The sequence below is a fragment of the Poromitra crassiceps genome (genome assembly GCF_964638095.1).
Source record: "Poromitra crassiceps genome assembly, chromosome: 5".
NCBI classification, from domain to species: domain Eukaryota; kingdom Metazoa; phylum Chordata; class Actinopteri; order Beryciformes; family Melamphaidae; genus Poromitra; species Poromitra crassiceps.
Genome location: NC_139642.1, coordinates 45,717,167 through 45,744,886, shown reverse-complemented (window position 1 = coordinate 45,744,886; position 27,720 = coordinate 45,717,167). Strand labels below are relative to the sequence as shown.

The following is a 27,720-nucleotide window of genomic DNA, read 5'->3' as shown; positions in this document are numbered from 1 at the left end:
GTCAGCAGCATTGTGAGGGTCAACCCACAGGAGAAAGTTGAGGAGGAGGAGCTGAAAAGGCACATTTGTCGTTTCTCAACTGTGCTGTCAAAATGACTTTCATCACATATCCTGCACATCTCTGGGTCACCAAAAAGTTCTGTTAGCAATGGAGAAATGCTTCCATCTGGTGGTTAGCTAGATATACTGAACTGATCCGGAAACAGAAGAAGGAGGAATAAACAGAAGCCTGCCCATTTTAGTTTACATTATACATTATAGGGGGAAAATACATTTACGGTACCATCATTCGTACTTTGTGGCTGCAGAGGGCGGGCTGGAGGGTTGGGGGCTGGAGGGTTGGCAGCTGGAGGGTTGGCGGCTGGAGGGTTGGGGGCTGGCTGGGCACCTTTACTCTGACCTGCAGACAAGATTTTACATTGGAATTTAGCACTCTGCACCACTGTGGCACAGAAAGGACAAGAAAAAAAGAGAGAAAAGAAGCATAATGTGACCACTGCTTCTAATCAAGCATGCATTGAATAAATACATCTCGTAGCATTGTGAGATTGGTTCACTGTGTTTTAAAGCATCACCGTCAGTGTATTGAGTGGGGTCTCCAATCTTCCCAGCGACATCTTCAGCACGCTTGACAACGTCCATGTCCAGAATGACAACCACCCGTCTGTACCAAGACATGGCCAGCAGCAGGGGGGCAAAGACAAGAGATGTGATGGGTATGTTAATTCGCCTATGTCCTCCAGTGGGCATTAATGTGTAGCTGTCCCCAAGTCTTGCCAACACAATGTGTGTCGATGTTTATGATTATTTTTCTATTTTACACCAAGAATAAAGTCCCGAGAAGTTGTTTTTAGTCTTCCCATGATCTTTTGACAGTTTAGTTTGATTGATGTCATCAACAAACCCTGAAGTTGTTCCACTGACAATTAAAAGATAATTTTGGTATTTTTCAACCTAGACCTTATTTTCCAAACTTTGAAGTCGGGACTCAGATTTTTTTAATGTATCCAGTATCCAGTATAAATAGACCGGATGAAGTAGAAGGTAAAGATAAGCTTTCCATTTCTCTCATTTCCATGTTTTCAGACAATTATAACAATCTGAGCTTGTCAGTTGCAAAAATTAGCACTTTTAGTGAATGGAACCTGTGCAGCTGGGGCCAGCTGACGTGCTCTCGCTCAATACTGGACCAAGATGATTCGAAGATGTACAGTATGTCCCGATTAGTCACTTGGACACAAAAAATGAGGGGTTGAATTTTAAGGGTAATACTACTACGGTACATGAAATGAAGCTCATACTGTAGATGTAAAGCTAAAATATATTTAAATTAATCCAAAAGAGTTAGTGTCTAGTTATTAGACAATTGAGCAACCCCCAAATTTTGACTCCTGATTAAATCAAAGATTGCAACCTTGGTTCTCTGGCTTTTAGCTTCGGAAGAGTTGCTTATATCATCTGAACCATCCAAGATAGTAGGAAGAATGCACAGTCTTCTTTTAGGGTCAATTATCCCGTTTCACATCCCACCCAAATCAGCCATTTTGTGTCTAAAAGGCAGGAAGTAAAACAAAGAAGCAAAGAAGATCCAGTTCGCTGTTCCTCCACTGCAGGGACAGCTGGTCTGGTCCCAGCACTCTAATTAATGTCTTGCTTGCACCCATGTTACTTCCTGCATTTTAGACACAAAATGGCTGATTTGGGTGGGTAGGCGTATTGTTTGTGCCAGTCAGTTTACTCTAGAGAGAAAATAAAGGGAAATGCTGCATACCGTCCATCCTTCAGTACGTTGGTCACATGCTTCTTAAGCTGACAGATGCAGTTGAGGACCAGTCTGTTGTCATCAGCCATGGGGTTCAGCTGGGTGGAGAGCATGAAGGCTGCAAAGAGGCAGAAAGGTGACAAGAGAGTTGAGTCATGCAGGAGAAGCTCCAGTTCATTCAACCAGGCGGCTCTACAGGGATACCCCTCGTCCAGCCACCCAGTCTGTACGCCCCTTCTCCACTGTCCATGCTGCTGACAATTTAACCATGTAAGCTTCAAAAGCAAAGGGAAACCATGTGTATTATTGAACACAATCAAACCACAAGCAATTTTTAGTAGCTATTTAAAATACAAACCAGACATCCTGCTATAATCCTACTATAAGACCGCGTAGTGTGTGTGTGTGTGTGCCATTTTACATTTTCGGAAAGTGTAAAGAGCCCCCCTGCGGGTGACCTAACGGAGCTGGATTTTTTAATTACTGTAGGTCAATTAGGGCCGATTAATGGACGAATATGCGATGCTGCGCAGCCTCCACCGGTCACACAGGGACGCACTGCACGGGTTTTCCACTAGTCTGTTTGAGATACATTAGGGGGATCCAACATTGCCCTACATGATGATTTGCTTTGGTGGGTGAGAAGCAAGTTACAGGAATAGGTCACCCAAAAATGAAAATGCAGCCATTATCTCATCATCCCCATGCCAGTTGAAACACTTGTGAAGTTTGTTAATCCATATAACACACTCATCGACTCTGAAGAGAAGGGTGTTGCCGTAGAGTGTAGTGTACTCAGTAATACTTGCCAAATCAAAGTCTGCACAAATAAAAGTGAATAAAAATAATTAAATAAAATAAATAAAATATACTTACAGGACATAGTGTACAGCCCATCGCTCATCATTAGCCGATAGCGGGCTGGACCGGATCCCCCATCAATCTTACGAATGTTCTGAGATACAAAAGACACATAAGTCCAACAGCAACTCGGTAAAATCAAAGCAGAAAAGTTTGTCTCACTAAAATGTACTTTTAAGTGTGTTTACTTGGATCATGCCATTCGGTATGACATGACAGCATTAATTTCACTGAGTAATGAGTACCGTATAATAATGTTAACAAACCATCTAAGTATGCTCTCTAAATAAAGAAAATTATCATGCATATGCAAAGTCATTCTCTCCCTTGTGTCCTTGTCTTCTGTCTTTTGTAAATTAATCTCTGCACAGCTCCTGTTAAAACACCACTCTATTTTATAACAAGCCTATTAATCTAACTCATACTGTAAGCTACATCATATATCAGAGTAGGACTGTCATGACTAGAAAACTAAGGACAATTGATCAATTCATATGCCTATCTTAGCCAAAACGATAAAAACAATAGTATCAGTTTAGGCGCTTATAAACATACTCGATTCCTAGGCTCGCCCGCTGCGTGGCCTCGCCTGCCCTGCAGCTCGCATAGTCACATACGCAGCTTGGCTGCTGCATGGCCTTGCCTCTCTCTCTCTCCCTCAGTCTCTCCCCCCTCTCTCTCTCCCCTCTCTCTCATCACTGATGACATCATCACTGATCTATAGCCTCAGCCTTAGGACAATTAATCTGTCCTAATTAAAAAATCTGGCTCCATCAGGTCACCCACACGGGTGCTCTTTACACCCCCTGAAAGTTTCAGCCCGATCCCACGTAAAACGGCATAGCTGTGGCCGGCCAGAATTCTTGATAATAAAAACAAAAAAAGACAGACAGACAGACAGAGTCCACATTGCCAAATTTATCAAACTAGGCGATGCCTAGGCTCCGCCCGTAGCTCATCCTCGCCTGTCCCAGCAGCTGTTCTGCTTGGGGTCAGTAGCTCCCCTGGCCCAAGAAGTTTGCTTTTTGTCAGCAGGGGTCATAGTCCTTTTCTCACAAGTTCGAGTTGATGATTCTTTCTTCTATAAATAGGTCACGATGACATCAATTTCATTGTGACATCATCAGTCATTAGTGATGTCATAGATTGATACCACTGATTATGTCATCAGTTATGTCATAACACTGTACAATGTCTATGACATCAGTGGGACAAAGGCTGAAACAGACAGTTTGCTGACTCAGCTCACATCACTGATGACATCATCACTGATGACATCACATCGAAGATGCGGCTCCATCATCACTGATGTCACTATGACATCACTGATCAGTCTTGTCACAATGCCTCCTTGTGTGTGTGTATGTGCGCCCTTATGACATCACTTTTAACATGATCACTGATGACATCACATCATTAGCTAATTAGCCTGATTGAAAAATCCTGCTCTGTCAGGTCACCTGCACTGGTGCCCTTTACACCCCCTGAAAGTTTCAGCCTCCTAAAGCTAACGTTAGTCAAGGTAGATCAGATGTGCTGCTCTGCTGCTGATCAAATCTGTGAGTACTTGAAGACAAACATGGAGCTCATGGAAGAGTATGTGTGTATGTGGAATGGTCTGTATGTGACGTGTGTATGCTGTCAGGTCACCGTCACTTTGTTTTACCACAAACCTGGGATATATCTTAGCATTGCCATAGGCCTACCATGTATTATTTACTCGCATTAGCACCCGATTAGCACCATAGGCCTAACGTTACTCACCAACAACTGAAGCACTGGGTCGCTGATGGAATTTCCCTTTGCTAGAGCCTGTAAACAAAACAAAAAAAGTCGAGTTATGTAATTTGTGTCAAGCACAAGGTTTTAAAACAAAAACAATGCTGCCTGGCACAATATATGTCATGTCGTAGTTAACGTTAGACATTATCTAACGTACACGTTCCATTGTGGCTGACAAAGATGAGTTACGTTAGCAAGTTCGTTAGAAAAAACGTAAAGAAAATTGACATTTGTTCGCTAGCTATCAATAACTGCTAGCTACCCCAGCTGAACAAAGACTGAAATGGGCTGTCACAGCACCATATTATGCCATGGTTTATCTCCTGTTTGGCTGCTGCAACGTTAAGCGATAAATGATGCAAAGCTTATTCTTACCTCTATTGCCCCTTCTGAAAGTTTCGTCATGTCTGCGCAGAGTTAATTCGACGGTAAAGAGAACAATTTATTGTGATAAGACAGCCAAAAGCATGTATACCGCTGACAGCAATCCCTGAATTGTCTCTGTGGCGCCAACTGCTCGGACGAACGCGCGAACGTACAATGTAATACTCCATTTCCGTTTCCGTTCACAGATCTGACATCAGTTTGAGGCACACCATCACATTCTGAGGAAACACCGTAAAACTGACCCGAGACCAGCCGTATTTATCAGCGCTATACGTAACGTGAGTGACGCATGACGCTACCCCGATCACGATGCTTTAATTATTTATTTATTTTCCCCACCCGATTTGCGCCAAGTCCCGCCCTTAGGTCAGGCATGGGGAGAGATGATTGGTTTAGGGCGGCATAGGAGTTACGATTGGTTAAAGTTAGGGTAAAATATCAGGGTAAGCTAGTGTCCTCTAGTAAGAGAGTGGCGTCAGCGGAGGACCAAAATGCAAGAATCATTAGCCAATGAACAGCCAGGAATGGGTCTCGCGCTACTTTTGCATGCTAAAATAAAGCCGATAATGTACAATTTGATTCATTTCAAGGGATGAAAAACCCTTTCAAAGTACAACACTGTCTATTTTGTTGCAACTCGACAGTGCTGCTTTTTTTACTGAAGAGTTCCACTTTCTACTTCCTGGAAAAAAAACTGGTCCATTGGAGTGAATGGAGATGTCAGAACTCTTCTATTATACGGCTCTGGGGTAAGCTAATCAGCGGATGTTGCGGGCATTGGCAAAGTGCATCATCCTGCTATATTAATTTTTTTATTATTTTATCTTTATTTATTTATTTTATTTTTGTAAAAGGGTAGGCCCACCAATGTTCTCCATCCATGGACAGTTTTTTGGCTCAGCCTCTCATAGATGTTATGCATTCCATTTCCCTCCCCTATCATCACCTACCAGCTGGTAGGTGGTACCACTAACCCTACATCTAGGAGAAAGGTTCTGGGGTATAACATAACAGGCTATGAATAGGACCTCCCAATAGTGGTTTACTTGCCAAAGTAACTGACTGGTAGAGTACATTGACAATAATATTTCAGACACAAGCACAATTTGCTAGCATTGGCTACTGGCTAATGTAATGAGTCATGCGTGTTACATTTACACCTAGCCTCAACCAACGCGAGACTCTAGAATGACTGATGAGTCTCGCAGTGAGGCTAATTTCCACCCTGCCTGCCCTGGGACATTCTAGGCCAGTGGTTCTGAAAGTGGGGTCCAGGGACTCCCAGGCCCAGGGGTCCTTGAGGGGGTTCCAGGTGGTCCCCAGCAAAAGGGTATCATTTATTTTCACTATAACTCCATCCATAAGTAACACAATGGGGGCACGGTAACTCAGTGGTAGAGCTGTCGCCTAACAGCTAGAAGGTCCTGGGTTCGATTCCCACCTGGGACACTGTGAGCGCTGAAGGAGTGCGTGCCCGTCCGCATGTCCTCGAGTGCCCACCGGGTCGTCAAAAGGGCCTTTCTGTATGGAGTTTGCATGTTCTCCTCGTGCCCCCTGGGGGTTTCCTTCATATAGGAAGCCCTCACCAAAAAATGCAATATCCTGGTCGCTACTGAAGTGGTGCCTCCTCTGGTCGTTCGGGGGGCCTGTTCGGAGGGAGGGGAACTCGTTGGAATAGCGTGATCCTCCCACGTGCTATGTCCTACCGGTGAAACTTCCCCTGTCTCGGAGGAAGCATGGAGCCAGTTTCGGCGCTCCCCAGATCGACAGAGGGTGGAGCAGCAACCAGGATAAATAAATTAAAATTAGCACTAATGAGGGTTAAAACTTGGTATAAAAAAATCTGGGGAAAAAACATACAATGAGAGAATGTATGACTATTTTGGTCATGGGTTTCATACACTTTCTGCAATAAAACATCTAAAAGCAAAAATCTTATCAGTTGGGGGGGCCCTAGGACAAAATCTTATCAGATGGGGGTCCTTCCGTGGTCTATTTGTGTCAGTTAACTTTAGGGGTCCTTGACATGAAAAGGTTTGAGAACCACTGCCCTAGGCCTAGTCTTCACATTGGGTTGGAAACTTCACTGTTCCCAGTTGTCATTAACGCATCAACATGCATAGAGCAGCATAATTACATTCAAAAATGTGATAGCTACAGGAAAACTCATAAACTTGATGTCTTTCATAATGAATGGTTATCATTTGAATTTATTATCCTGTTGTTACATAACATAATAAAAAATGCAACAAAATACACATTGATGTACTATAGAGTGCCATGAAATTATACCAAGCTGTTAATTTCTTTGGTTTGACCACACATTTTGGGGGAGAAAAAAATGTTTGTAGTTTTATCCAATTCTTCTAATTTTATTGTGGAAAAAATAAATGCCACATATAGACCATTTCCAATATTTAACTGCAGCAAAAATGTGTTCTAAGGAATACATGATGTTTACAGGGCATTCTGGGCTCCTCAATGTGTTTACTTTATTATGAAACGGTGGGGGGGGGGGGGGTTGCATCTGTTTTGACACACATTGTGATCCAGCCTACTGTATACTGTAACTGTACGTTAAATCTCTACAGTCCTGAAGCCATCGGGGTTCCTTGTCCGGGTTTCCTTGCGACAGCTGTGTACGTTAAGTAATAGTTCCTACTTAGGTGGACCATCAAAGGAGCCTACTTGATTCTTGTCGATTGGGAATCCCATTTTATCTTTGCTTCCAGTTCCTGGATCTCCTCTCTTTAAGACAGGAGCTCCCAGATCTCCTCTCTCTAAAATAGCACCTCCCGGATTAGGGTTGTTGATGACACCCATGAAGATTGGGACTTGGGTCATATCATCCATAAGGGCGAGGAGAAATGGATGGTTGAGATAGAAAACGGGGTTGGATGCCCGTGAGATGACCACAGTGGTCGCTGCAGCAGCCTCTGCACCCTCCTCGTTTATCTCCATGCTGGACTTATGCATCACACTGGAAACCAGCAGAGTGCCGTCTGCTATCCCAGCCAGGTTGGGGTGAGTAAACACCTCTCCTAGGCCTAACAGAGAATAGAAAGGACGGGCAAAATTCAAGGTCCGTTTTACCTTGGCTCATGTTTGCTGTAATGTAACATCTGTTCTAAAAATCTATTTTTGCAAATCTATTTTTGCAACTGTCATTTTCTTCATTCCTCATTCCTGTTGAGTATTTTCAACAGGTTTAGTGATGAAATACAGTAGTGCGGTCTCACCCAATTTGGTAAACACGTCCTGTAGCTCTTGAGAATACTCCAGTTTGAATTTGGGGACTTTAACATGTACAGCTCTTTCTCTGGGCAGACGCTCATAAAGGTCTGAGATATTCAGCTTTGTAGCAAGTGATGACACATTCACCTTTCCAGACATGGGCATGACAACTAGCAAACTCATGGCCTTCTGGAATGGGAAGCTTGCTACCTGCACAGGCAGACGAAAATGAGTTGTGGGGAAACAAGGAAGTAGTGTTTGGCATTTTCAGTATTGGATAACACAGGAGAAAAATATTCATTCAGAGGCTGATAAGACAGAGATAAATGTTAGGGACAATGTTGAGGCTATAGAGTGAAGTGATGACTTTACCTGAGCTTCCAGTTCATTATCAATAAATAAACTCAAGGGATGTTTGGTATCTTCCATAATTTCAACCTCAACCATGTGCTTGTCATCAACGTAGAACACACCTGTAGAGGTGAAGCGTGGGTCAAATCGAGCTTTCCATTCTCCTGTTGAAAACAAGGACAAGGGATCTCAGTTTTATCTTGGGAGTCAGTGAGAATCAGCAGCACAATACAAATATATAGCACCTGTAGGTTACAAACTCAAAAAATAATAATACCAAACACAGCAGGAAATAACCAGCTATCATTTGTTTTCCTTTGTAAATTAAGTAACATATTAGCAAACACAATGCTATGAAATAAACTACTTAAAAAGATGCTGTGTGTTTTGTGATCATATTTCAGCTCTTATTTACGGTACCTTTGAAATGGACAGCATTAATGAGCATGAGGAGCAGATCGGGTGGTAAAGAAGACAGGAAGTCAGTCATATATCCGTTGGTTGCTTTCTCTACCCAGTCGTTTATCTGTTGCAGGCTTTCAAACGCCACTGGCTCTGAGTCATACAACTGCTGGGATTCGTGGACAAACTCTTCCTTTGGCTCAAACCCTGGAACACACATCAAACATTCTCTCAGATGATATGTTTCTTAAACCTGCTCTGTATAGTAGCACTTTTAATAATGTAATTATAAGAACTGCAACAAGAAAAACATCACAACGTATAAATATAAGAAACTGCAACATGACAATCAGAAAACTGTGCTACATGTAGAATAATGTATAACGTTAACGTATCATTTTAGCATAATTCCAGACACGTCGTTTCATTAAGGCCTTGGCTTTGAATTGACTCCCCAGACATAAGGCCTTGTTGGAGGCAGTAACCTTGGCTCAGGAAGATGCGTGTGGCAATCTGCATGTCATTGTTTCTGAGCTGCCTCAACACATTATGCAGGGCCTGGTGGTAGCAAGGCAACGTGTTGGTATGAAGATGATGCATCAGAAGCTCCTCTGTCTCATTTGCTGCCCCTGAAGTGAAGAGAAGTGCAACAAACCGTTAAGACGATTTACAGAGCAAACATGCAAACCTTTATATAGACTACTGTAAACTAGGACAACCAGTTGCTCGCACACAATGTGGTACAAAACACAAAGTACAACATGGCATGTAAAAGCATCCATACCTAGAGCCAGCTGGGAGAGCGCTAACGATATGCTGAGAGGAGATATGATGACATTGGGCTGCTCTGGCGTTGTCTCCAGGTTCTGCAGGAGCTGCATGCCCTGTTTCTGGATGGCAGCGGCTATGGCCTCCCTGGACTGCAGGCTTCGGCCGATGGACAGACAATTCCCGTCTTGCTCTTCCTCTGATGCAGGCTTGGGACGTAACGGATTACATGGAACGGTATTACATAATTGGATAAAAAAGGTAACTGTAATCCCTTACAGTTACAGGGGGGAAAAACGGTACATTTTCAAAATAAAGAACGATGCGCACAGATTACAACACTTGCCTCACACAACATCACTCTGGTACAACCCGGTCTCAGGGCAGTTTGTGAAATAATAGTCTGCAGGCAGTTGCACCAGCTGACGTGTCATTTTCCCTCCACACTGAAAATTCAACCACGGGACTTTTATTTAGAAAAGCCTTTGACTTTGTGCAATGCGGAATGAAGTTTCTCCATATGAAAAAGTGCACAACAAGAAATATACTTGATAGGGCTTCCTATAGAGTACCGCAGGGATGGCGTATTTTTGTAGGCCTAACCAGAAATCGCCACCATGTTGGTTCGTAAGGGGAAAAGTCTATGGGATTTTAGAATGGGGATTTTGGTTAAATGCATGAAATAAGGTATGTGGTTCACACAAGCTTATGGGAGTGGAAATTTGTGTTCAGGAGGATAATCTTCACAAATGAGGACCACTTTTATGACTTTTGAAAGGTTTTCTGAAAATCGCCTTAAAAAAACGCATTTACGCTTCAAAAGTCATAAAAGTGATTACAATTTTCAATAGGTAATTAGCAATTGTATTGGATTACATTTTTAAAGTAACCCTACTCTGAGCCCCCGCTGGGCCCAATGGTCATGGTTGTTGTTGTGATTGGAGGATCTTGTGTGGTACTTACATCTGTTGGTTCAGGTGTACTTTTGTTTATGTTCTGAGGGCAAAATATGAGAAAATGAATCAGTTTTATTGGCACAGCAGGTAATCAGATTACATACAAGGAATTTGACTTAGTATGCAGTGTAGCAGTCACATCAATAGTCAGAAGACCAACAAAAAAGGCATGAACAGCATATGAATGAACATTATGTGTTGCAGAGGCTTAATAATTACAGGCTGGATTCTCTTGTTTATAATCACAAAGTGTGCATCTGTCAGAATGCACCTCTAAGTTCCCCCAAGACTTGATGGAAATAATAATAATAGGACTGCAAACTGTGGATCAACTGAAATGAAACAGGGCCTAAAACCTGAACAGACAAGGGAAGACTATCATGCCTTGATCATGCTTCTATCATGCATCTTCTGAGTGGCTATCTATCAGTGTCCCCAAGTGGCTGAGGACCCAAACTACACCTACTAATCATAACAATATGAACAGCAGTAGGTGTTGCCTCTCACCTCAATGGGCTGGCTGGGCATCAAAGGAATAAGAGGCACCAAGGGGATTTTCTCATCATCTGCCACCTCAGGACTCTGCCCAAAAGAAACGGTATAAAACATGACATTTCCGTTACATAATCAGCATAAATGATAATAAATTATATTATAATGTAATGATGGTTTATGATTAATAGTTTCAGTGATTTACAGTGACTCCTCCTCTGCAGAGACAGATCAACAGGAGTGTCAGACGAAGGTCCATGTCCTTACAGTGTAGCTGGAACAGAGAGAATTTATATTGGACAGATACATGTGTGGCTCACTCTTTTCTATGTAATCATAACTTGTTCAAATCTTGTTGAAAACCCTCTGTTAAATAAACCAATATCATGCTGTATAGTGAATTTAAATACTCCAAAAACATGTACATTCTCACCGTAGATTAGTATTGTCAGGTCTCAATTACCTTCTCTCTGCTTAGTGTCTCTCTCTCTGAAAGGAACCAGAATCATCTGGCAGTACACCTTAAACATGGGAGCCACACAAAAGATATACCTTCCTTCAGGACTACTCCAGTGTGCACTCATAGAAATATATAGATATACCTTCCTTCAGGACTACTCCAGTGTGCACTCATAGAAATAGAAATATATATATATATATCGATATATATATATCGATATATATATATATGTATGTATATATACATATATATAGATATCTATATATACAGGCTACACAGGCGTGTTTGACAAAGCATGCACAAAAACACTCATCAGTGCATTATGGCAATGTATCAAAAAATCTAAATTCTGTATTCAATTCCCCATAGAGAAAATCCATCTCAAAAGTAGTAATTGATATAGCCCGCTTCATAAAACTTACATGAGCACAATGAATCCACGAATAAGAATATCTGAATGTGTAAAATATTTACTTGCAGGCATATCCCATCGAGATTTCAAATTAATTTACAATGGTGTGCCAATAAGTTAATAAAACATATTTCATCTTACCTTGAATTAAAATTGGAGAAAAGCCCTGCTATCTTGTCTAAAAAAAAGAGAGACCAAGTGAACGTGAATGGCAGTATTCCCCCGAGTGTAACAGATTGGCAGTTGCTCAGCAAACAGTTAAATATCAACTTCCATTGATTGGGGCCTCATTTAAGTCACTATTTGTTTGTAAATGTAGCTACTGAGACTGATCCAGGGTCAGATACTGAAGCCTCACAATGGACAGAGGATAATATCATGACACATAAAATATTTGTGAGGCAACCTGATGACAGCTTGATCACAAAATTAGATTGTTGACCACACTGTCACACTGTCTGTGTGAATGTATCTACTGATTGCAAAGCGCTTTGGATAAAAGCGCTATATAAATGCAGTGCCATACCACACTTGGTCAATCCAATTTTGTGTGGGCAAACAAATACGGCGTGCTGACAGTTACGGATTCAAGGGTGAGGGTGGTGAAATAAGAGAACATTTCCCAGAAACTCTTGGCTAGGCTATGGATAAAATTGCCATCTTGACAGAACTGTCAATAGATTGCTCTCTTACATGTGTCAGCACGAATTGCTTAAGACAATGAAACGAGCTTGGGGGGGGGGGGGGTCTGAATTGGTCATAACTTACTACAGTGCATCTTTTAAATCACATGACAGTAGTTGGCAGACACCCATCTGCAAACACAAGAGGGGACTTTGTCCAATTAGAGGGCTAATGACTTGTCCTTAACCAACATCTGAAGCCAAGGTTGGGAGTCATAAACCATGGTGACTCACACACAAAAGCGGGAACACACAAAAACGATATATGTGGAAGTCATTTTATTAATCCAGTTAATAAATAAGCGTATTCATGTATTTTTCCTCATTAAAATGTTCCAAAAGATACTGGAGCAATTGTAGCTGATTATCAATGTGCAACAACTATTTATGTTTTGAAAACAAAGTTGACTATTTTATGACTAAGAGCTTACACTCTAAGTTTACAAAATGCACATAAAATGTTAAAAAGAGCATTTTGAGCTTTGGGCGAAGAATTCAAAGCTGATATTTCTGAAAAGTAAGCAAACTGCATTTAGAACATGGCAATAATAAAATCATACAAGGGCAAGGACAGTTTTTTTTTTTTTTTTTTAGATGTTATCTGGGATTGAAAACTTGGCAACAGATGCCATGGTGTGGCAATGTAATTAGGGAAAAGTTTAACACTAATACAAATTGGGCTGGGTTCAATAAACAAAAATCTTTCAGTGCGCATTTGCAATACACAAAAATAACTAGTCAAATCACAAATTCAAATACTTTTTGAGTAAGTCATTATTCAAGTTGCCATTTTACAAACATGAGAATTATTAATATGCAATTACATAGAAATGTCACAGTATAAAAATCTGTTGCATCTTGGCATTGCCTGTTGCTTCCTATGCTAGGCTGTGTCATCAGTAATAAGAAAGTGGTAAGTCCAAGAACGGGCATGCCCAGTCAAAGTGGCATCTATTTCTCATGACTTGTGATATACTCCCAGCTTAATGTTGCTACAGGTTATCGGACTGCCAAAACAAGAACTCCTAAACATGGTTCAGACTATTCCAAAGCAACTTCAAGTAATTTATTAGTGGTTTAAAAAAAAACAGAATCTAAATGTTAGAATTCAGATATTTGTGCAGTAGATTAAAGGCTGTGCATCTGTATGTAATTGACTTGTTTATGCGACGTCAATTGAAGCATGTCCACTCTTGAGAAGATGCACCAAGACCGTCAATGAAAACTGCGACTCTAGTTTTATTTTTCCTGATATATAAACAATCTGTGAAATAATTCTCACGAAAAACAGTGTAATGCGAACAGAAACAAATGGTTTGATCTACAAATACTGCATAGTTCAATCAGTGCATTGGATGCATGTGTGTTCTAATGTCAACGGGTAGTGAAAAGTGACGAGAATGTATTTTTGGTGTTGGTATGCATCTATTTGGAAAGTGTAAACACTACATTAGAACCATGTTTGGTTCCACCTTCCTGAGCAGTTCTTCAGATTCATTCTTTTGAAAAGAATAACTGACCTAGTCAAGAAAATAATAATTGACCTTGTCGAGATAAGATTTTTCCATGATATACTGTACTATCTATACATCTATAGGCAAAATGCTTTAAAAAAAAATCATGTGATTTGCTGTACAATGGTGATTCCCAATAGCATGGTACAACTTTCCTGTCCACCAATTTGGTCAGTGCCTACAGCCAAAGCGGCAATATTCGGTAGACATGAAGCTCATACTACTATACTAGCGCTGCCTTGTTCAAAAAGCAGTTGAGAGGAATGGGCAGCTTGTCCTATCGGTACACTTGGCCTCAGTCCCAGAAGGAGGAGGGGCAGAGAGGGGGACTCAGGCACCTGGCGTCAGCCTTCACGAAGAGGACACGTTTAAGGTCAGTGGTAAGAGTATTTAGCGTAGCTGAGAGCCATTGGCCTAAGCTAATAGCCGGATGGCGCCATTCTCCGAGCCCAGGAGCAAAAGCCTCTTGGTGGGCAGGACTGCCAGGCTGGTGAGGGTGCCACGGAAGTTCTCCGTGCTCAGCTTGGTGCTGCTAACGGGGCTGAGGGAGATATCTGCCATGGAGTACACGCCTATCTTGTTAGCCACGGTTCCAGTCACAATCTCTGAGCCGTAGAGGTCAAAGGCATGGATGGGGTCAGAGTGTGACCTGTACTGGCGAAGAGGCTTGTGCTCCAGATCTTTCCACACAGTCAGTGTGTAGTCTGTGGAGGAGCTGATGACCATGTTTCCCTCTGCAGCCTGCAAAGAAAAACAGAAAGCGAGTCACAGAGGTCATAATGAGTGTAACGAGGCAAACATACACCTACACACTTACCTCAAGCTGAGAGTGAGCCCACTTATTTGGTATTCTTTAGGCCAAAATCATTTTAAAATTAGATGAACAGCGTTTATCAGGTCCCCCCCACCTAAATATTAGAACATCCAATACTCGACAAGCATAAGAATTGTGTATAGAAGCAATGGGAACTCTGGGTCATATGTACGTGCCAATGAGAACCACTAAGGTATTTTCTAATGAGTAACTTATGTGCATATTTGCCTAAACCTGTGCCTTTAAAAGCAGAGATACAATCCTTGACCCCAACAATTTGGGGTTAAATAAAGTTTGCTCAGCTCTGTTGACTACACATTTGCTGGGTACAACTTTCACCATCCTCCTGCTCTGGATACTTATATCTGCTCCACCGCCTCTTTGGAATGTCAAAATAAAAGCGCTTGGCTAATCTTCTTCAACATGTGTATCACATGACTGCAAATAGTTCCAGCCACCCCTTCCCCAAAAAAATGGAGGCCTGGCTTGAGTATCTCTAGCAGACCAAAAATACAGTAAAGTGAAAATGGCTCTTATGTAACAGTCTTGTTTGTGTGAGATTAGGCTGTGCTCAGAGACAAGGTAAAATTGATTTTTACTAAAACAGGTCAATTCTCTTTTTTACATATAGATCAAAGTCTGATTCTAAAGGTCTATTTATAGATCCCATTGGTAATCTCTAATCTAATGGAAATATATCTAAATTGATAAGTTGAAAATAAACATATTTAAGTAAATGTTAAACACATATTAAAGTGCAAAAGATCCTACTTCCTGACACTGGCATGACTCATTGCATTTCTGACTGGGCTGCCATCATTTATATCAGGATTGGGCAACGTGGGGTTTGAACTCTGCACCATTTGTTCATGATTTTGAAAAGAGAGAAAAAGAAAAGAATTGATTAACGTGTGTGTGTGTGTGTGAGTGTGTGTGTGTGTGTGTGTGTGTGTGTGTGTGTGTGTGTATGTATGTATGTATGTATGTATGTATATATATATATTTATATATATGTGTATATATATTTATATGTGTATGGATGTATATATATATATATATATATGATCCTTTGTGCATCAAACCGTCACCATCAACCTACAAAATAATTCTGATTCCTACTTCCAATATCCCATTATTTAATATAATAAATGTGAGACTCCTTTGTATGGGTGAAATTTACAGCAGTTATGATATACATGTACACACACACGCATGCACGCGCACGCACACACACAAACACACACACACACACACACACAGACACACACACACACACACACACACACACACACACACACACAGTGTTTTTTGTCAAAGAAAAAGTAGTTGAGCATCGCGGATTTTGCAAATATACTGTATGAGCAGGAAAGTGAGCTGAGGCAAACCTTCATTTGGAGGATATCTCCCTCGTGAGCAGGCCAGCCCTTCAGAACCAGGCCTGTGCGTGCGTCGAGCAGAACAATGAAGCCAGAGGAGAAGCCTGCAGCCACGGTGCGCCCCCCGGGGCTCACTGCCAGGTAGCGGATCAGCCCAGCACTCACATTGTTGTATGCCAGACGAAACTCATGCTGGGGGACATAGGGGAAGACGTGTCACTTTGACGCCTGAAATGACTCTAGAGTGTGCGAGTGTAGAAAATGCCATCACAATATTAACAACACATTAACAATTGATAATTGATGGCTGTTTTATGGGTCTCAAGTGAGATTGAGTGAGATTCCTGAAGAGGCTCCATACCTGCAGTCCTGGTTTGCGCGGATCAATGAAGCGGAGAACAGAATCAGCGCTGCCAAAGACAACGCTGCAGTGTGGAGCTGGCATGGTGGTGACAGCTGTGATGGGGTTCTTCCCATCCAGGGCTTCATACGAGCGGATCTGCTTCCCTAAGCACAACACAAGACAGAATAGAATTACACGTCGAGAAAGTAGACTAAAGCACATTTGTTCCACCCATTTCTAATCTAGCGTACGTTTACTAATCAAATTAACAACATTACACGCTCTGGATGCATTAGTCCACACGAGGGGAAAAGCATTGTTCTTGACGTCTCTCACCTGTATACTGGTCCCATAGGTGCACAGTGCCATCGCAGCTGACCACCTCCTGTGAAGCCTCTAGCTGCCCCACATAGAACACTGACTTTCGATGCTCGGTATACGTCAGCCGTGGCTCCATCTCCCGTGTCCCATCGCCATTGTTATAGAGGGGCCAAAGCCTCACGGTCTTGTCTTTACTGCCAGAGAGGAAGTAGTCCTCTCCTGCCAACGGTGCCAGACACTTGGTGGTGCCCGAGTGGCCCAGGAAGCTCTGCAAGCGGATCTGGTGGAAGTGGAAATGTGGATCCTGCTGGTTGAGGCCGATCTCGTATTGCCAGTAGGCCAGCCAGTTGCCCTGCAGGGAGCGGCCGGTGCGAGGGAGCTCCTGCTTCAGGGCACTGTCCTCTGGAGGGGGGCCCGTCACCCAGGGGGACGAGAAGGTAGAGAATGCAGTGGTGAAAGTGGAGGTGGTGGTGGTGATGGGGGCAGCATGGTTGGGGTGGGAGCGGCCCCAGGAGTCCACAGAGCCCAGGTTGGGGCTGCCACCATAATCGGTGTCCCGGGACACTTGGATGCGGTTTCCTACCAGGTGGCTGCCGAACGTGCCTGACTCAGGGAGAGACTCGGGTCCCAGCGGGGTGGAAGTGGTGGAGGGTGCAGGGAAGGGGCTGCGACCCAGCCGTCTGCCTCCGCCAGAAGACAGGTCTATGGAGGGAGGTAGCTCCACCCTGGAGGCTGCTGTGCGGTTAGCCTCCGGACTCCCAGGGCTCACACTCTCATGGTAGGACTGGGCCAACCTCCAGACCAGCTCGTGGTTGGGAACCAGTTTACGAATTACCGTGTCACCTACAGAAGCCACAACACAATGCTGATGTGAACCACTGGAGTGTACAATTATATCTGACTTAACATACAGTATCAAATAAAATGTATGTCCTTCTGCCTATTAGGACATACTGTATTTGACAAGATGTGCCGTTTCTTACCTATGAGGCAGTAGAAAGGGACGTAAGAGGCATAGGCCATCTCAGTGTTAAATACAGTCTGCAGCTCCTCCAAAACCCCCAACTCATACGTCACATTCGACTCCTCAGGTGTGCAAACGTCCACCACAGTGACTTCTCCCACAACCCTGCGGGGAGCGCTCTCGAGCTGCAGAAGAGGTCATTCCATCTGTACATTTCTGAATCATGTGTGAATTTGCCAATATTCTACAACACAGAACCTGTTGGGGCCAATCCCGATCTTAAAGGAAATTGCTATGTTGTAACATTTTGTTTGTTATTTTCACTTTGTGAAAAAGCTGATTGTTGAAAGCGTTCTATGAATACACTTGACTTGACCTGACACTCTACTCTATGTGTGGTCAGCAGTGAGTGAATACCTGAGGCTGCAGATAGTGCAGCAGAGAGAAGATGGTGAAGAAGCGGCGCAGTGTGTCCGCCATATGCTGCTGTACCATCTCCCTGCCGATGCGCAAACAGATGAGAGCCATCAGGCTGAGTGTCTTGAGACAGACGGCGGAGCGGGTCTGCACCCCGCTGGGGAACCTGAGCACAGCAAAACGCATATCATGAAGCAGAGGATGAGTGACAAATTCAGTATAGCACCTCTCCCCACCTCGCCCCATCTATTTCAATACAAAAAAATAAATACAAATGAAATAAAAATGCATTTCTCTTGAGCAGAAATTATATGTACACTTAGGAGTATGTGGAGTTTAAACAAAACAATATGTACACACCCATATTGGCCAACACCTTTATGCATTTTTGTACAAATCTTGTAAAACAGGTTTTACAAGAAAACAGGCATGTATTTTCACTTCAGACATGCCTGTCTTCGGATAATCAACTGTTTTTTTAAACAAAACGTTAGTTTTGTTCTGTTGCCAATTTTAGAGTATTATGTGACACACTCCTCAAAAATGCCTATTCCACAAAAAGGCCAAAATACTGGCAGTAAAAAATACTGTACCAATTGCTTTTTAAAACTGATCACAACAGTCTGCCAGAGCATCCCTAATAATCTTTTTTATTTTTATTTAACCTTTATTTACCCAGGCGAGCAAGTAAGAACAAATTCTTATATACAAAAGCAGCCTGACAAAAAGCAATGGCCTTTTGAGGGAAGGGGGGTGGGAGGCTAAAATAAAAACAAGGTTATATACATACAAGTTAAAATTACAGTAGCAGCAAGGAGCATGTTATATACAAGTCCAAATTACAATAATAATAAGAGAGAGAGAAAGAGAGAGGGGGAGAAAGGGAAAGGGAGAGGGAGAAATAAAGCGAGAGGAAGAGAGAGAAGGAGGAGGGGGGAGAGCGGGAGGTGGGTGAAGGGGAGAGGAGAAGGGACTGTGGGGGGTATGTGTGCATCATGAATTGTGCCTCCACATGTCTGTGTGCTTTTGTTCGTGTATTTACCCCATACGAGGGGAGGTGAGCAGGTCCAGTAGGGGCAGAAGCACATCCTGGTTAATCTTCATCAGCATGTCCATGAGAGTGGTGTCAGAGAGAAAGACAATAATCTTTTGGGTAAGCACCACAGCCCCAAGCAGACCTGCCTCCTTACGGGTGTTAAGACGTTGCGAAGAAGGTGGAGACACCTGGAAAATATATACAACACATTTATAGAATAGAAGAAGATTTGCCAATATTCCTGAATAAATCAAGAATTAATCATAATTACTGCAAATCTATCTAGGGCTCACAGTGAACAAATATCCATTTCCCCAAGAAAAAAAATCAACATCAATAAGTTATGGGGAGGGAGGTGCGGGTTATATGTTGTTGATATATTACCAGGTAGCCTATGTAGGGCAGGTACTGGTAGGTGAGTACAGGCTCCCCATAAAGGTGGGCTATGTAGATGAGACAGTCCAACACGGGCACTGCTGTCTGGTCTCCAACCACAGGCTTCTTCTCATACACACTGCCCATCCCCACACTCTCCAGAGTGCACTCCTCAGGTGCAGGGGTCATAAACTGGTGCTTTTCAGGACCTATAGGCAGAAAAAGAAGGAAGGAGTGAAAGAAAACACAAGCTTTGATACATGAAAATGATACATGAAACTAAATTACAATACACAAATCCCCAGATTATGATTCTAACATGTTGGAATGCTATGTAAATGTATAATGGGGGCAATAATATTGTTTATATTGTCATCCAACTACGCACCAATATAGCAAGTTGTAAGCAACCGTAGCAGATTTCTGGCCACGTATCGAGAAGTCACCGTTGGTCCAAGCTTTGCTGACAGCCATCTAACCGTCTTGCAGACTGTGTCTGTGTGTAAAAATATCACAAACATTATTAAACGGCAGCAAATAAAACAAATGATGCCTTACATAATCAACCTGCATTCACTCACTCACGGCGCCTGCACATGATAAGAGGTCTGCACTTTTCTCATCACGAGGTAGAGCGATCTGGTGAGCGGAGCGCAAAGCTGCAGGACAAGAGGCGAGCAGCTCTGCTGTGTCGCCTCTGGCACTACGTCACATACCTCTGATTGGTTGCGCTCATGAAAGGTCAACGTTGAGATATTTTGAACTTTTGAGTGCAGAGCAAAGGAGCTATGCGCGTCGCCAAGGGTAACGCTGCCGCCTAGCTGAGAAGCGATAGGAAAACAACAGGACAGTGGGCGCAGAGCTGTTTTACCATGGATCATGTGTAGGCGCCTTCACTCACTCACTCACTCACTCACCAAGAAGTATCTTTTGCTCTTTCTCCTCAGAGGCTTCTGCCGGATCATGTTCCTCGTCCTCGTCTTCTCCCACAAGGTCTTTCTCAGTCTCTTCCAGTGCCATCCCATTCACAAACTCTCCCTCCAGAGTGGCCACTGTGGCCCCTGAATCCTCTGTGCAACCAGAGAGAGTGAGCTCCAGGCTCGGGACATTGGGCTCATCTGTCCCCTCTTTACCCTCGTTGTTCTCAGTCATCTCCTCTTCCTCCAGCTCCCCTCCCTCCTCTCCCTCACTGGCCTGCTTCAGGTCCTGGCTGCTGTCGGCTGATTTGAGACTGGCTCGATCCCGCGTTGAATCTCCATCGCCCAGTGAGAGTTCACTCGCGCTGCTCTTGTCACTGAGCTTCCCCACACTCAGTGACTCCTGGTCTTGATCCTTGGCCACAGAATTCAGGCTCTGCTGTTTCCCAGCTGCCACCCCTGCTCCACTGTTGACATAGAAGCCATTTTGAAAGTCCTCTGCCTCAGAGAGAAACACTTGGTCACTGAGACTGATGCCAGACGAGTAGTCTACGAGCCCCGTGTCTCCCACCACCCCGACTCCTCCACTGCCCCCAGAGCTACCTCCCACCTTCCCACTAGCAGAGCCAGATGACCGCCGTCCATCGCTACAGTGGAAGTCCTCTTCCTCTTCTTCTCCTAGGTTACATGCTCCACCCCTCAGGCCTTTACATGCCTCCCCGCCAGAGCCTGAGATGCAACTCTCAAAGCCTGTGATGACCTGCAGCACGTGGGGGAGGAGGTTGGACAGAAAGGCCTGCAGGCCAAGCCTCACAATTAACTGCAGAATGAAGCAGTCAGTGTAGAGATAGAAACGTCCTCGCAGGCAGTTAGGGTTCTCATAAACGCTGACCAGGGGCTTCAACAAGTACTTGCTGGCATTCCTGGGACCCAGTACTCTGGAGATGGGTTCAAAAAGGTACCAGGCAGCATAGACCGCGGTGGACTCCTCAAGCATGAGGCCTAGAACAAAGGGCAAGAGGATCTCAAGACCCTCAGCTGTGATGTTGCCCCGCAACAGCGTCTCAAGCTGCTGCCACAGGTGAAAGACCACATCTCTTCCTTGAAGGCTGCACGTACTCTCCATCTTGGCTTGGTAGGAGAAGATGAAATGATGAAGTGCTGGGAAATAGGTGGGAAAAGGAATGGGGCTGACGAATGGGCTCAACAATTGGCAGGGGTTTGGGGGAGGGAGACCCTCGTAGATAGGGTCATATTTGAAAAGGCGTGGAGGAGGGCAATCTGGTACTTCTGCACACGTATCTGCTCGCCTGGAGTGCTCATGTGTTAGCAGTAGCGTCTCGAGAGCGTGATGCAAAGACAGTGGCACATCACGGAGGTTAGCAGAACACAGCTTTAGAATAGCTTGGAAACGCTGTCTGAGAGGGGTGCCTGGTTTACATCCTCTCAGTTTAGAGGAGTAAAATATCTCAGCGATGACAACGCCAAGCGCCTGCATGTCCCTCTGGTAGAGCTCTGTGAGAGAGACTAGAGACTCTGCAATCATCCTCCCTCCTCTCCTCTCCTCACTAGATGGATGGCGCACTTCAGCATGCAGACTCTTCACCAGGAAGTTGTTCAGTTTCTCCAGCTCTTCCAGAGGCTGCAAGGGGTTGAAGCCTTCAGGGAGGATGATCTTGATTTCCTCTGCATTGGTGGCAGTCACATGCCCCTCCCCATGCTTTTTGTTCATTGGCCCCCCTCTCTGTAACATGGCACTGCGTAAGCCAGGGCCCAGGCTGCTTGCGGTGGCACTGCCAGAGCACTCACCAGGGAATGAACTTGGGGACTGGGAAACAACAAGTGCTGTATTGTCTCCTCCCATCTTCCCTCCCACCGTGCTGATGTTTGGCAGTGGCACAGGACAGGAGGCAGAGGTGGATGAGCCAGTGGAAGCTAATGAGTCCAGAGCTTCCATACCTTGTTCAAGCTCTTCATCTCTGTCTACCATGGTCCAGCCACTGGATTCACACCCTGTTGACTCTGGCACCATTCCATCCACAGAGTCAGCAATGGTGTCAAATAGAGGGATTTGCAGAGAAGGCACATTAAGAGCAGCAAGGCCGAGGAGAGGAGGTTCTGGTGGGGCATACTGGTAAGGAGCCAGGCGGGGTGGGTGGGGCTGGTCAAACAGCTGAACCACACCATAGCTAGTAAGATGGGTGTGGTTGTCCACAAGGTGCAGGCACACATTCTTGGCCTTGACAGCTTCTTTACCCGACAGCTTATAGCCAAATGTGAGGTCTACCCAGTGATGCAAGTGCTGGGACACCTCTCTGCTCTCCAGAAGGCGCCTATGAATCTCGACGAACTCCTCGCAAGAGTTGCACCATGAAGGCACATCCAGGTCTGGCATGTCGGGGTGGATGGAGCGGAATATGGAAGGATCCGTGTAGAACTCTGGAATGCACTCATCCGGGGTCCAGCTCTGCACGCGCTCCATACTGGCTGGGTATTCATTCGGCTCCCACTGGGACCTCACGTGGCTGCATAACACGGACTTGGGCGTCTGCCGAGCTTTGTAGACATAGTAGGTAATATCTGAGAGTACATCTGAGATGTGATGAGGTACGTGGAGGTGGTCAGGCTGCCCAGCACCACCAGAGCCACCCAGGTCTCCGCCTACACCGCCTCCCGCACCCCCGCTAGCCCCCGCAGCTGCCAATGCCTCTTTGGTCATCTCGTAAGTGAAGTCCAGCTGCTTGTCCCCTTTGTTGAGCCTGAATTTGGACCTCCTGAGGTCCCGGAATCGTCCAAACGGCACAGTGAAGTCCACCACCCAGGGCAGCACTGGGTGGTAGTTAGGGTCTCCTTCTCGCCTTCCCGCTAACCTGTTCAGTTCCATCAAGTAGCGGAAGTTACTGACTCTACCATGAGCCCAGTCCAGGACCAAGTTCTTGAGCTCGTCAAAGCAGTCTCTGCAAAGGTTCTTGTTGTCACTGCTCACACATGCACGGTTCCTTGGCAGGATGCTTTTTGGCACATGTCTGCCAGTAGCATAGCCGCCCGCCTCCCTTTCTGTCCCAAGTTCCTCATAATGGACTAGGTTGAGTCTGAGGTGGCTCGAGAGCTGATCATCTACTGCTATGTCCTGCAGGGAGAGCTCCCCACAAGACAGCCCTGCTGCGTGACATGCTCGCAGGCCTATTAGTAACTGGTACAAAATGAACAACACTTTGGCATGGCTGTTGGCAAGCTTGGCTGGGCTGTATGAGACAATATCGTGGAGTGAATACTGAGTATAGGGTAGAACCACGTAGAGCATCTCAGCTGACTCCAGAAGACACTCTGCGGGGAGAACATTAGGACACACATGGTCTGACTGGAATTTGGGAAAGGAAGAGGAACTGGTTGGGAAAGAGGTTTCTTTCTCTTTCTCTCTAGCTGGAGAAAGGGATGGTGAGACTCGGTCAGATGAGATGAACGTAGAATTGAAGAGCTTCTGCAGTGCTTGACGCACAGCATCTATAGCTGCAACCTGCATCTGCTCAGGGGCCCCAGCATATGGCTGCACATGGTTGTGATGAGCTTCATGCCATAAGTTCCTGAAAGGGAAAAACCGATAAAATCAGTATCTGAACTGTCTTACCCAATCATTGCATGTGATTGATATTTTTATTCAAACATTACGCTCAGCTGCAAACAGGACATTAAAAGGAACATCTCCCCATATATATATATATATATATATATATATATATATATATATATATATATATAATATATATATATATTTTTTTTATTTATTTTAAGCGAGCACTTCAGTCTAGATATGTGAATAGCCTAGACTCTTCTGATGATGTATTAAAAAAAACATTATTAAGCTACCCCATCTGATAGAGAATGGAAAATCAACCTTGTGAACATAGTGATGAGGGAATTTTACAGGGATAAAAACATACATTAAAAGACTGGAGAGGCAGGCATCAAATCATAAGCCACAGGTATCCTATTAACATCACCGTTTTTTTTTTAGCTCTAGCTTTTTTCTAGCTTTGCATGAATTATTCATGTTCACAAATAATGACTGAACAGTCAATAGTCATAGCAATCACAGTTTCTCTTTGAATGGAGATTTTTACTTTATGAAGCTGTTGCCCAGATACAAAGTAAAGCAAAGCCACATTTCACACAGAGAGAGAGTGAGTTTGTTGATTGAACAGATAAGCATCTACAGTACCTGACATTGCGCTGCGAGACACACTGCATGGTTTTGATGAAAGAATCCTGTGACATAGCTTCCATTTCTTGATAGCATGGGTCTCTGGCCAATCTGTAGCTCAGCTTACTTTTCCTCAGACCCTGAATGCACACTCGTGTCCAGCCAGGAGGCAGCTTTGCCTGGGAACATTGAAGGTATGTGCGAATTTCTGCCTCACTGACGCTGTCAAAGCGGGCACAGCGCATGACCTTCCTCTCCCGAAGGCCCATCACCCAGCGGGTAGGAACAAGGGCTAGAAGCTCCTGGGGACGGGGACCTGGGCCTAGCTGCCGTCGGTCAATGCCCAAGTCCTTTTCTACGGCAAGCATCAGCCAATCCATGGTGAGTCTCCAATGCCTGCTAAGAGTCACACTGTCCAGCTGCTTTCGACTGTCGCCCACAGAGGATGACTTTCACGCCTACATTGAGTTACAGTAGAAACCGATGACACCAAGGGCAGGCTTAGTATCCTTTTCTGCCTGTACTTCTGAGGAAACAGTTGAAAAAATATAGATAATTAGACAATAAACACTTTGTTGATGTGTTTTAACAATGCTACAGCTATGCAAAATCAAAACTGAAGGCAATTCAGAGATGCCTAATTTTCCACATGTGATGGTGCAATAATATTGCACCATGGTTATTGGAATACACATGACTACTCATCCCTCTCTGACTCAAATGTTTAATGCTGTGCTCAGCTCACATGACTGAACTGAACTGCCTCTTTTCCTGTCAGGATATCTAACATACTCTCAATTGAGTATCTGCTCATAGAAACAAAAAAAACACACCAATCATTTCATTTACTGAAGCCTAACATTGTCAGATAGACATAACGTTAGTCTAACTTTACAAGTCATCATTGTTTACAATACAGTAGTTTAACGTCAGAATGAATTTAGCTTGAGTTTACATGCATTCCTATAAGTAACTATAATAAAGCTGCGTTAATGTTCACTACAGTTGGCTTTAAGAGGCTTTTGGTTCACTATTCGGGAAGTAACATTAGCCTAACTCAGGTCAACTTATCGCTAACGTTAGCTAAACCATTAAGCAAGCAAAATGCATCAGGTTATACCAGTAACACAATAACGATGCACTGCTTTACAAATCCACATTAACCTCACTGTAATCACAGAATAATAACAACAGCGTTTAATAACGTTATGTTGTTTAGCTCACCTCTCACCACTTGTAGCAGTTGTGACAGCTAACGTTAAGCTAACGGGGCGCCACCGATTTCATGCATGATTAATTTATAATATATTAACTTTTTAAAGTGAGAACCTGCTGCGGAACAACATGTACTTGCTCCATTTTGGTGGGCTTCGAGCTTGTCAGCAGACAGGCACGGCAGTCAGCCAGCCGATGTTTTGTTCTGAGCTAGTCGGAGCCATGTTGTAGAAACGGGAAGTCACGTCACGTGACATCCCACCACCAGCCCCATCTCATGTGATAGTTTGTTTGCGATAAAGGAAGTGCATGCCTGCCTCACAAGAACCCCAGGCCCAGATGAAGAACAATTTTAGACCACACCACAGACCTCAATTTAATCTGATTTTGTCCAGTGGAAATCGATCCAAGAAGATTGATTTAACGTTAGTACACTCTCCCGTTGCAGGGGGAGAGTGTACTAAGGCCAGCAAGACAACTGTTAACTAAAGTGAGGGGGGAGGGAGAGAGAGAGATTCAAAATAGTGCTCTCATAATTGTCTCGTGAATGAACTTTTATATATTACAATAATAATATTACACACATCTTATTATATTATTATTATTAGTAGTAGTATTAGTATTATTATTATTATTATCATCATCATCATCATCATCGTCATCATCAGGCGTTTGCATACAGTTACCACTTGCTGATTCCTGAATGACTGGGCTGTAGTAAGAATGATCCCCACACGGTGGCATCATGTCTCTTTTAATTGGACTGCTTAGCATGCTTGTGCAAGAACAGAAGCAACCTCTGCAGGCAACCCATTTTTTTCTCCCTTTGATTTAGTTTAATTGTATTAACCCCCCGCCCCCATCGCTCAGAAAATACAACTATTGAAGTTGATAGAAGTGCATTGACCACTGCTGCATTGTCCATGCACAAAACTCAATGATTTTGATTGAGTTTTGAACATAAATGCTTACTGATTCAGTTAGTAGAAAATTGAGATCTGAGTCAAATAAGCAGATAAAGATGCCAACAGGTCATTCTTCCAAATGCATTTCAAGTCCTCATATATTTCAATATCATTTGTGTAAAATGTTTACCGAACTTTCTAAGTTTCCTAGCTGTGTACAATGAATATTATAGATTTTAAGTTATATAAAATGCATGTGAAGGCGCTACATGTATTTCATGTGTTCCCATTCTTCAATACATGGAGTTGATATAAGCTTGAACTGTGGGAACCCTGATACTGTCAACCCTGCTAGTTGTGCAAAGTAACAGGGTTGACAGGGTTGACATTTTGTTAGAAAACAGTCTGTAGGCTATAGCTATTTATTAATTAAAATGTTCAAACAAATATTGTAGATATAACTATGAGTCAAACAGGTTGAAAATATAAGCAAATATGGTGTTAATCATTAATTGTACAAAATATGGCAGTCACATGACATTTTATAGCTTGAATTGACAACAGGGGGTCTTTCAATAATGGCATTTCTTTGAAAATGTAAGCAATATGGTGCTCAAAACAAATGTGATGACATGTAAAAAAGGAATGGCTGGTATTGTTTTCACCTTGCTAGTGAGCATGCGTGCGTGCACGTGTGCGTGTGTATGTGTATGTGTGTGTGTGTGTGTGTGTGCATGTGTGTGTATGTGTGTGCGTGCGTGCGTGCGTGCGT

At 43.7% G+C, this 27,720-nt stretch overlaps 3 protein-coding genes across 4 annotated transcripts in view; all 3 read right to left on the bottom strand.

The window, feature by feature from the left end:
* The window catches only part of rpa1 (replication protein A1), a 37,646-nt gene extending 32,735 nt beyond the window's left edge, over positions 1-4,911 (bottom strand). The window contains exons 1-6 of one of the 2 annotated variants that reach the window (XM_083637771.1): positions 4,781-4,911; positions 4,388-4,435; positions 2,639-2,717; positions 1,772-1,880; positions 576-664; positions 284-400 (exon numbers count right to left, since the gene is read on the bottom strand). In XM_083637771.1, coding sequence (XP_083493897.1) covers positions 284-400; positions 576-664; positions 1,772-1,880; positions 2,639-2,717; positions 4,388-4,435; positions 4,781-4,810 — 472 coding nt within the window. In that variant the 5' untranslated portion in view covers positions 4,811-4,911. The remainder of the gene's footprint in view (positions 1-283; positions 401-575; positions 665-1,771; positions 1,881-2,638; positions 2,718-4,387; positions 4,436-4,780) is intronic. The other variant, XM_083637772.1, reaches the window with a different exon arrangement.
* A 2,539-nt stretch (positions 4,912-7,450) lies between these two features.
* serpinf2b (serpin peptidase inhibitor, clade F (alpha-2 antiplasmin, pigment epithelium derived factor), member 2b) lies at positions 7,451-11,278 on the bottom strand (the record flags this gene model as incomplete). Its single annotated transcript, XM_083636705.1, has 8 exons — positions 11,201-11,278; positions 11,011-11,085; positions 9,564-9,756; positions 9,265-9,408; positions 8,798-8,986; positions 8,399-8,541; positions 8,032-8,236; positions 7,451-7,839 (listed from the first exon to the last, which is right to left on the bottom strand). The coding sequence occupies exons 1-8, from the start codon at positions 11,252-11,254 to the stop codon at positions 7,451-7,453; spliced, it is 1,392 nt and encodes a 463-aa protein (XP_083492831.1). The 5' UTR covers positions 11,255-11,278.
* A 1,545-nt stretch (positions 11,279-12,823) lies between these two features.
* Positions 12,824-26,201, bottom strand: wdr81 (WD repeat domain 81). The gene is made up of 12 exons (XM_083637933.1): positions 26,053-26,201; positions 24,847-25,354; positions 20,628-24,211; positions 20,099-20,206; positions 19,720-19,919; positions 19,342-19,523; positions 18,300-18,465; positions 17,902-18,067; positions 16,934-17,761; positions 16,616-16,761; positions 16,264-16,446; positions 12,824-14,805 (listed from the first exon to the last, which is right to left on the bottom strand). Exons 2-12 carry the CDS (start codon positions 25,206-25,208, stop codon positions 14,479-14,481), a joined length of 6,252 nt encoding a protein of 2,083 aa, XP_083494059.1. The 5' UTR covers positions 25,209-25,354; positions 26,053-26,201; the 3' UTR covers positions 12,824-14,478.
* Between the last annotated feature and the right edge of the window lie 1,519 nt (positions 26,202-27,720).

What these genes read in the sequence shown, in the direction of transcription:
- wdr81 (XM_083637933.1), bottom strand. Translation starts at nt 25,208, where the DNA reads ATGGATTGGCTGATGCTTGCCGTAGAAAAGGACTTGGGCATTGACCGA. An exon ending in GCTTACAACTTGCTATATTG is followed by an intron (nt 19,920 to 20,098) that starts GTGCGTAGTTGG and finishes TTCTGCCTATAG; the next exon opens with GTCCTGAAAAGCACCAGTTT. An exon ending in TGCCCTACATAGGCTACCTG is followed by an intron (nt 19,524 to 19,719) that starts GTAATATATCAA and finishes TATATTTTCCAG; the next exon opens with GTGTCTCCACCTTCTTCGCA.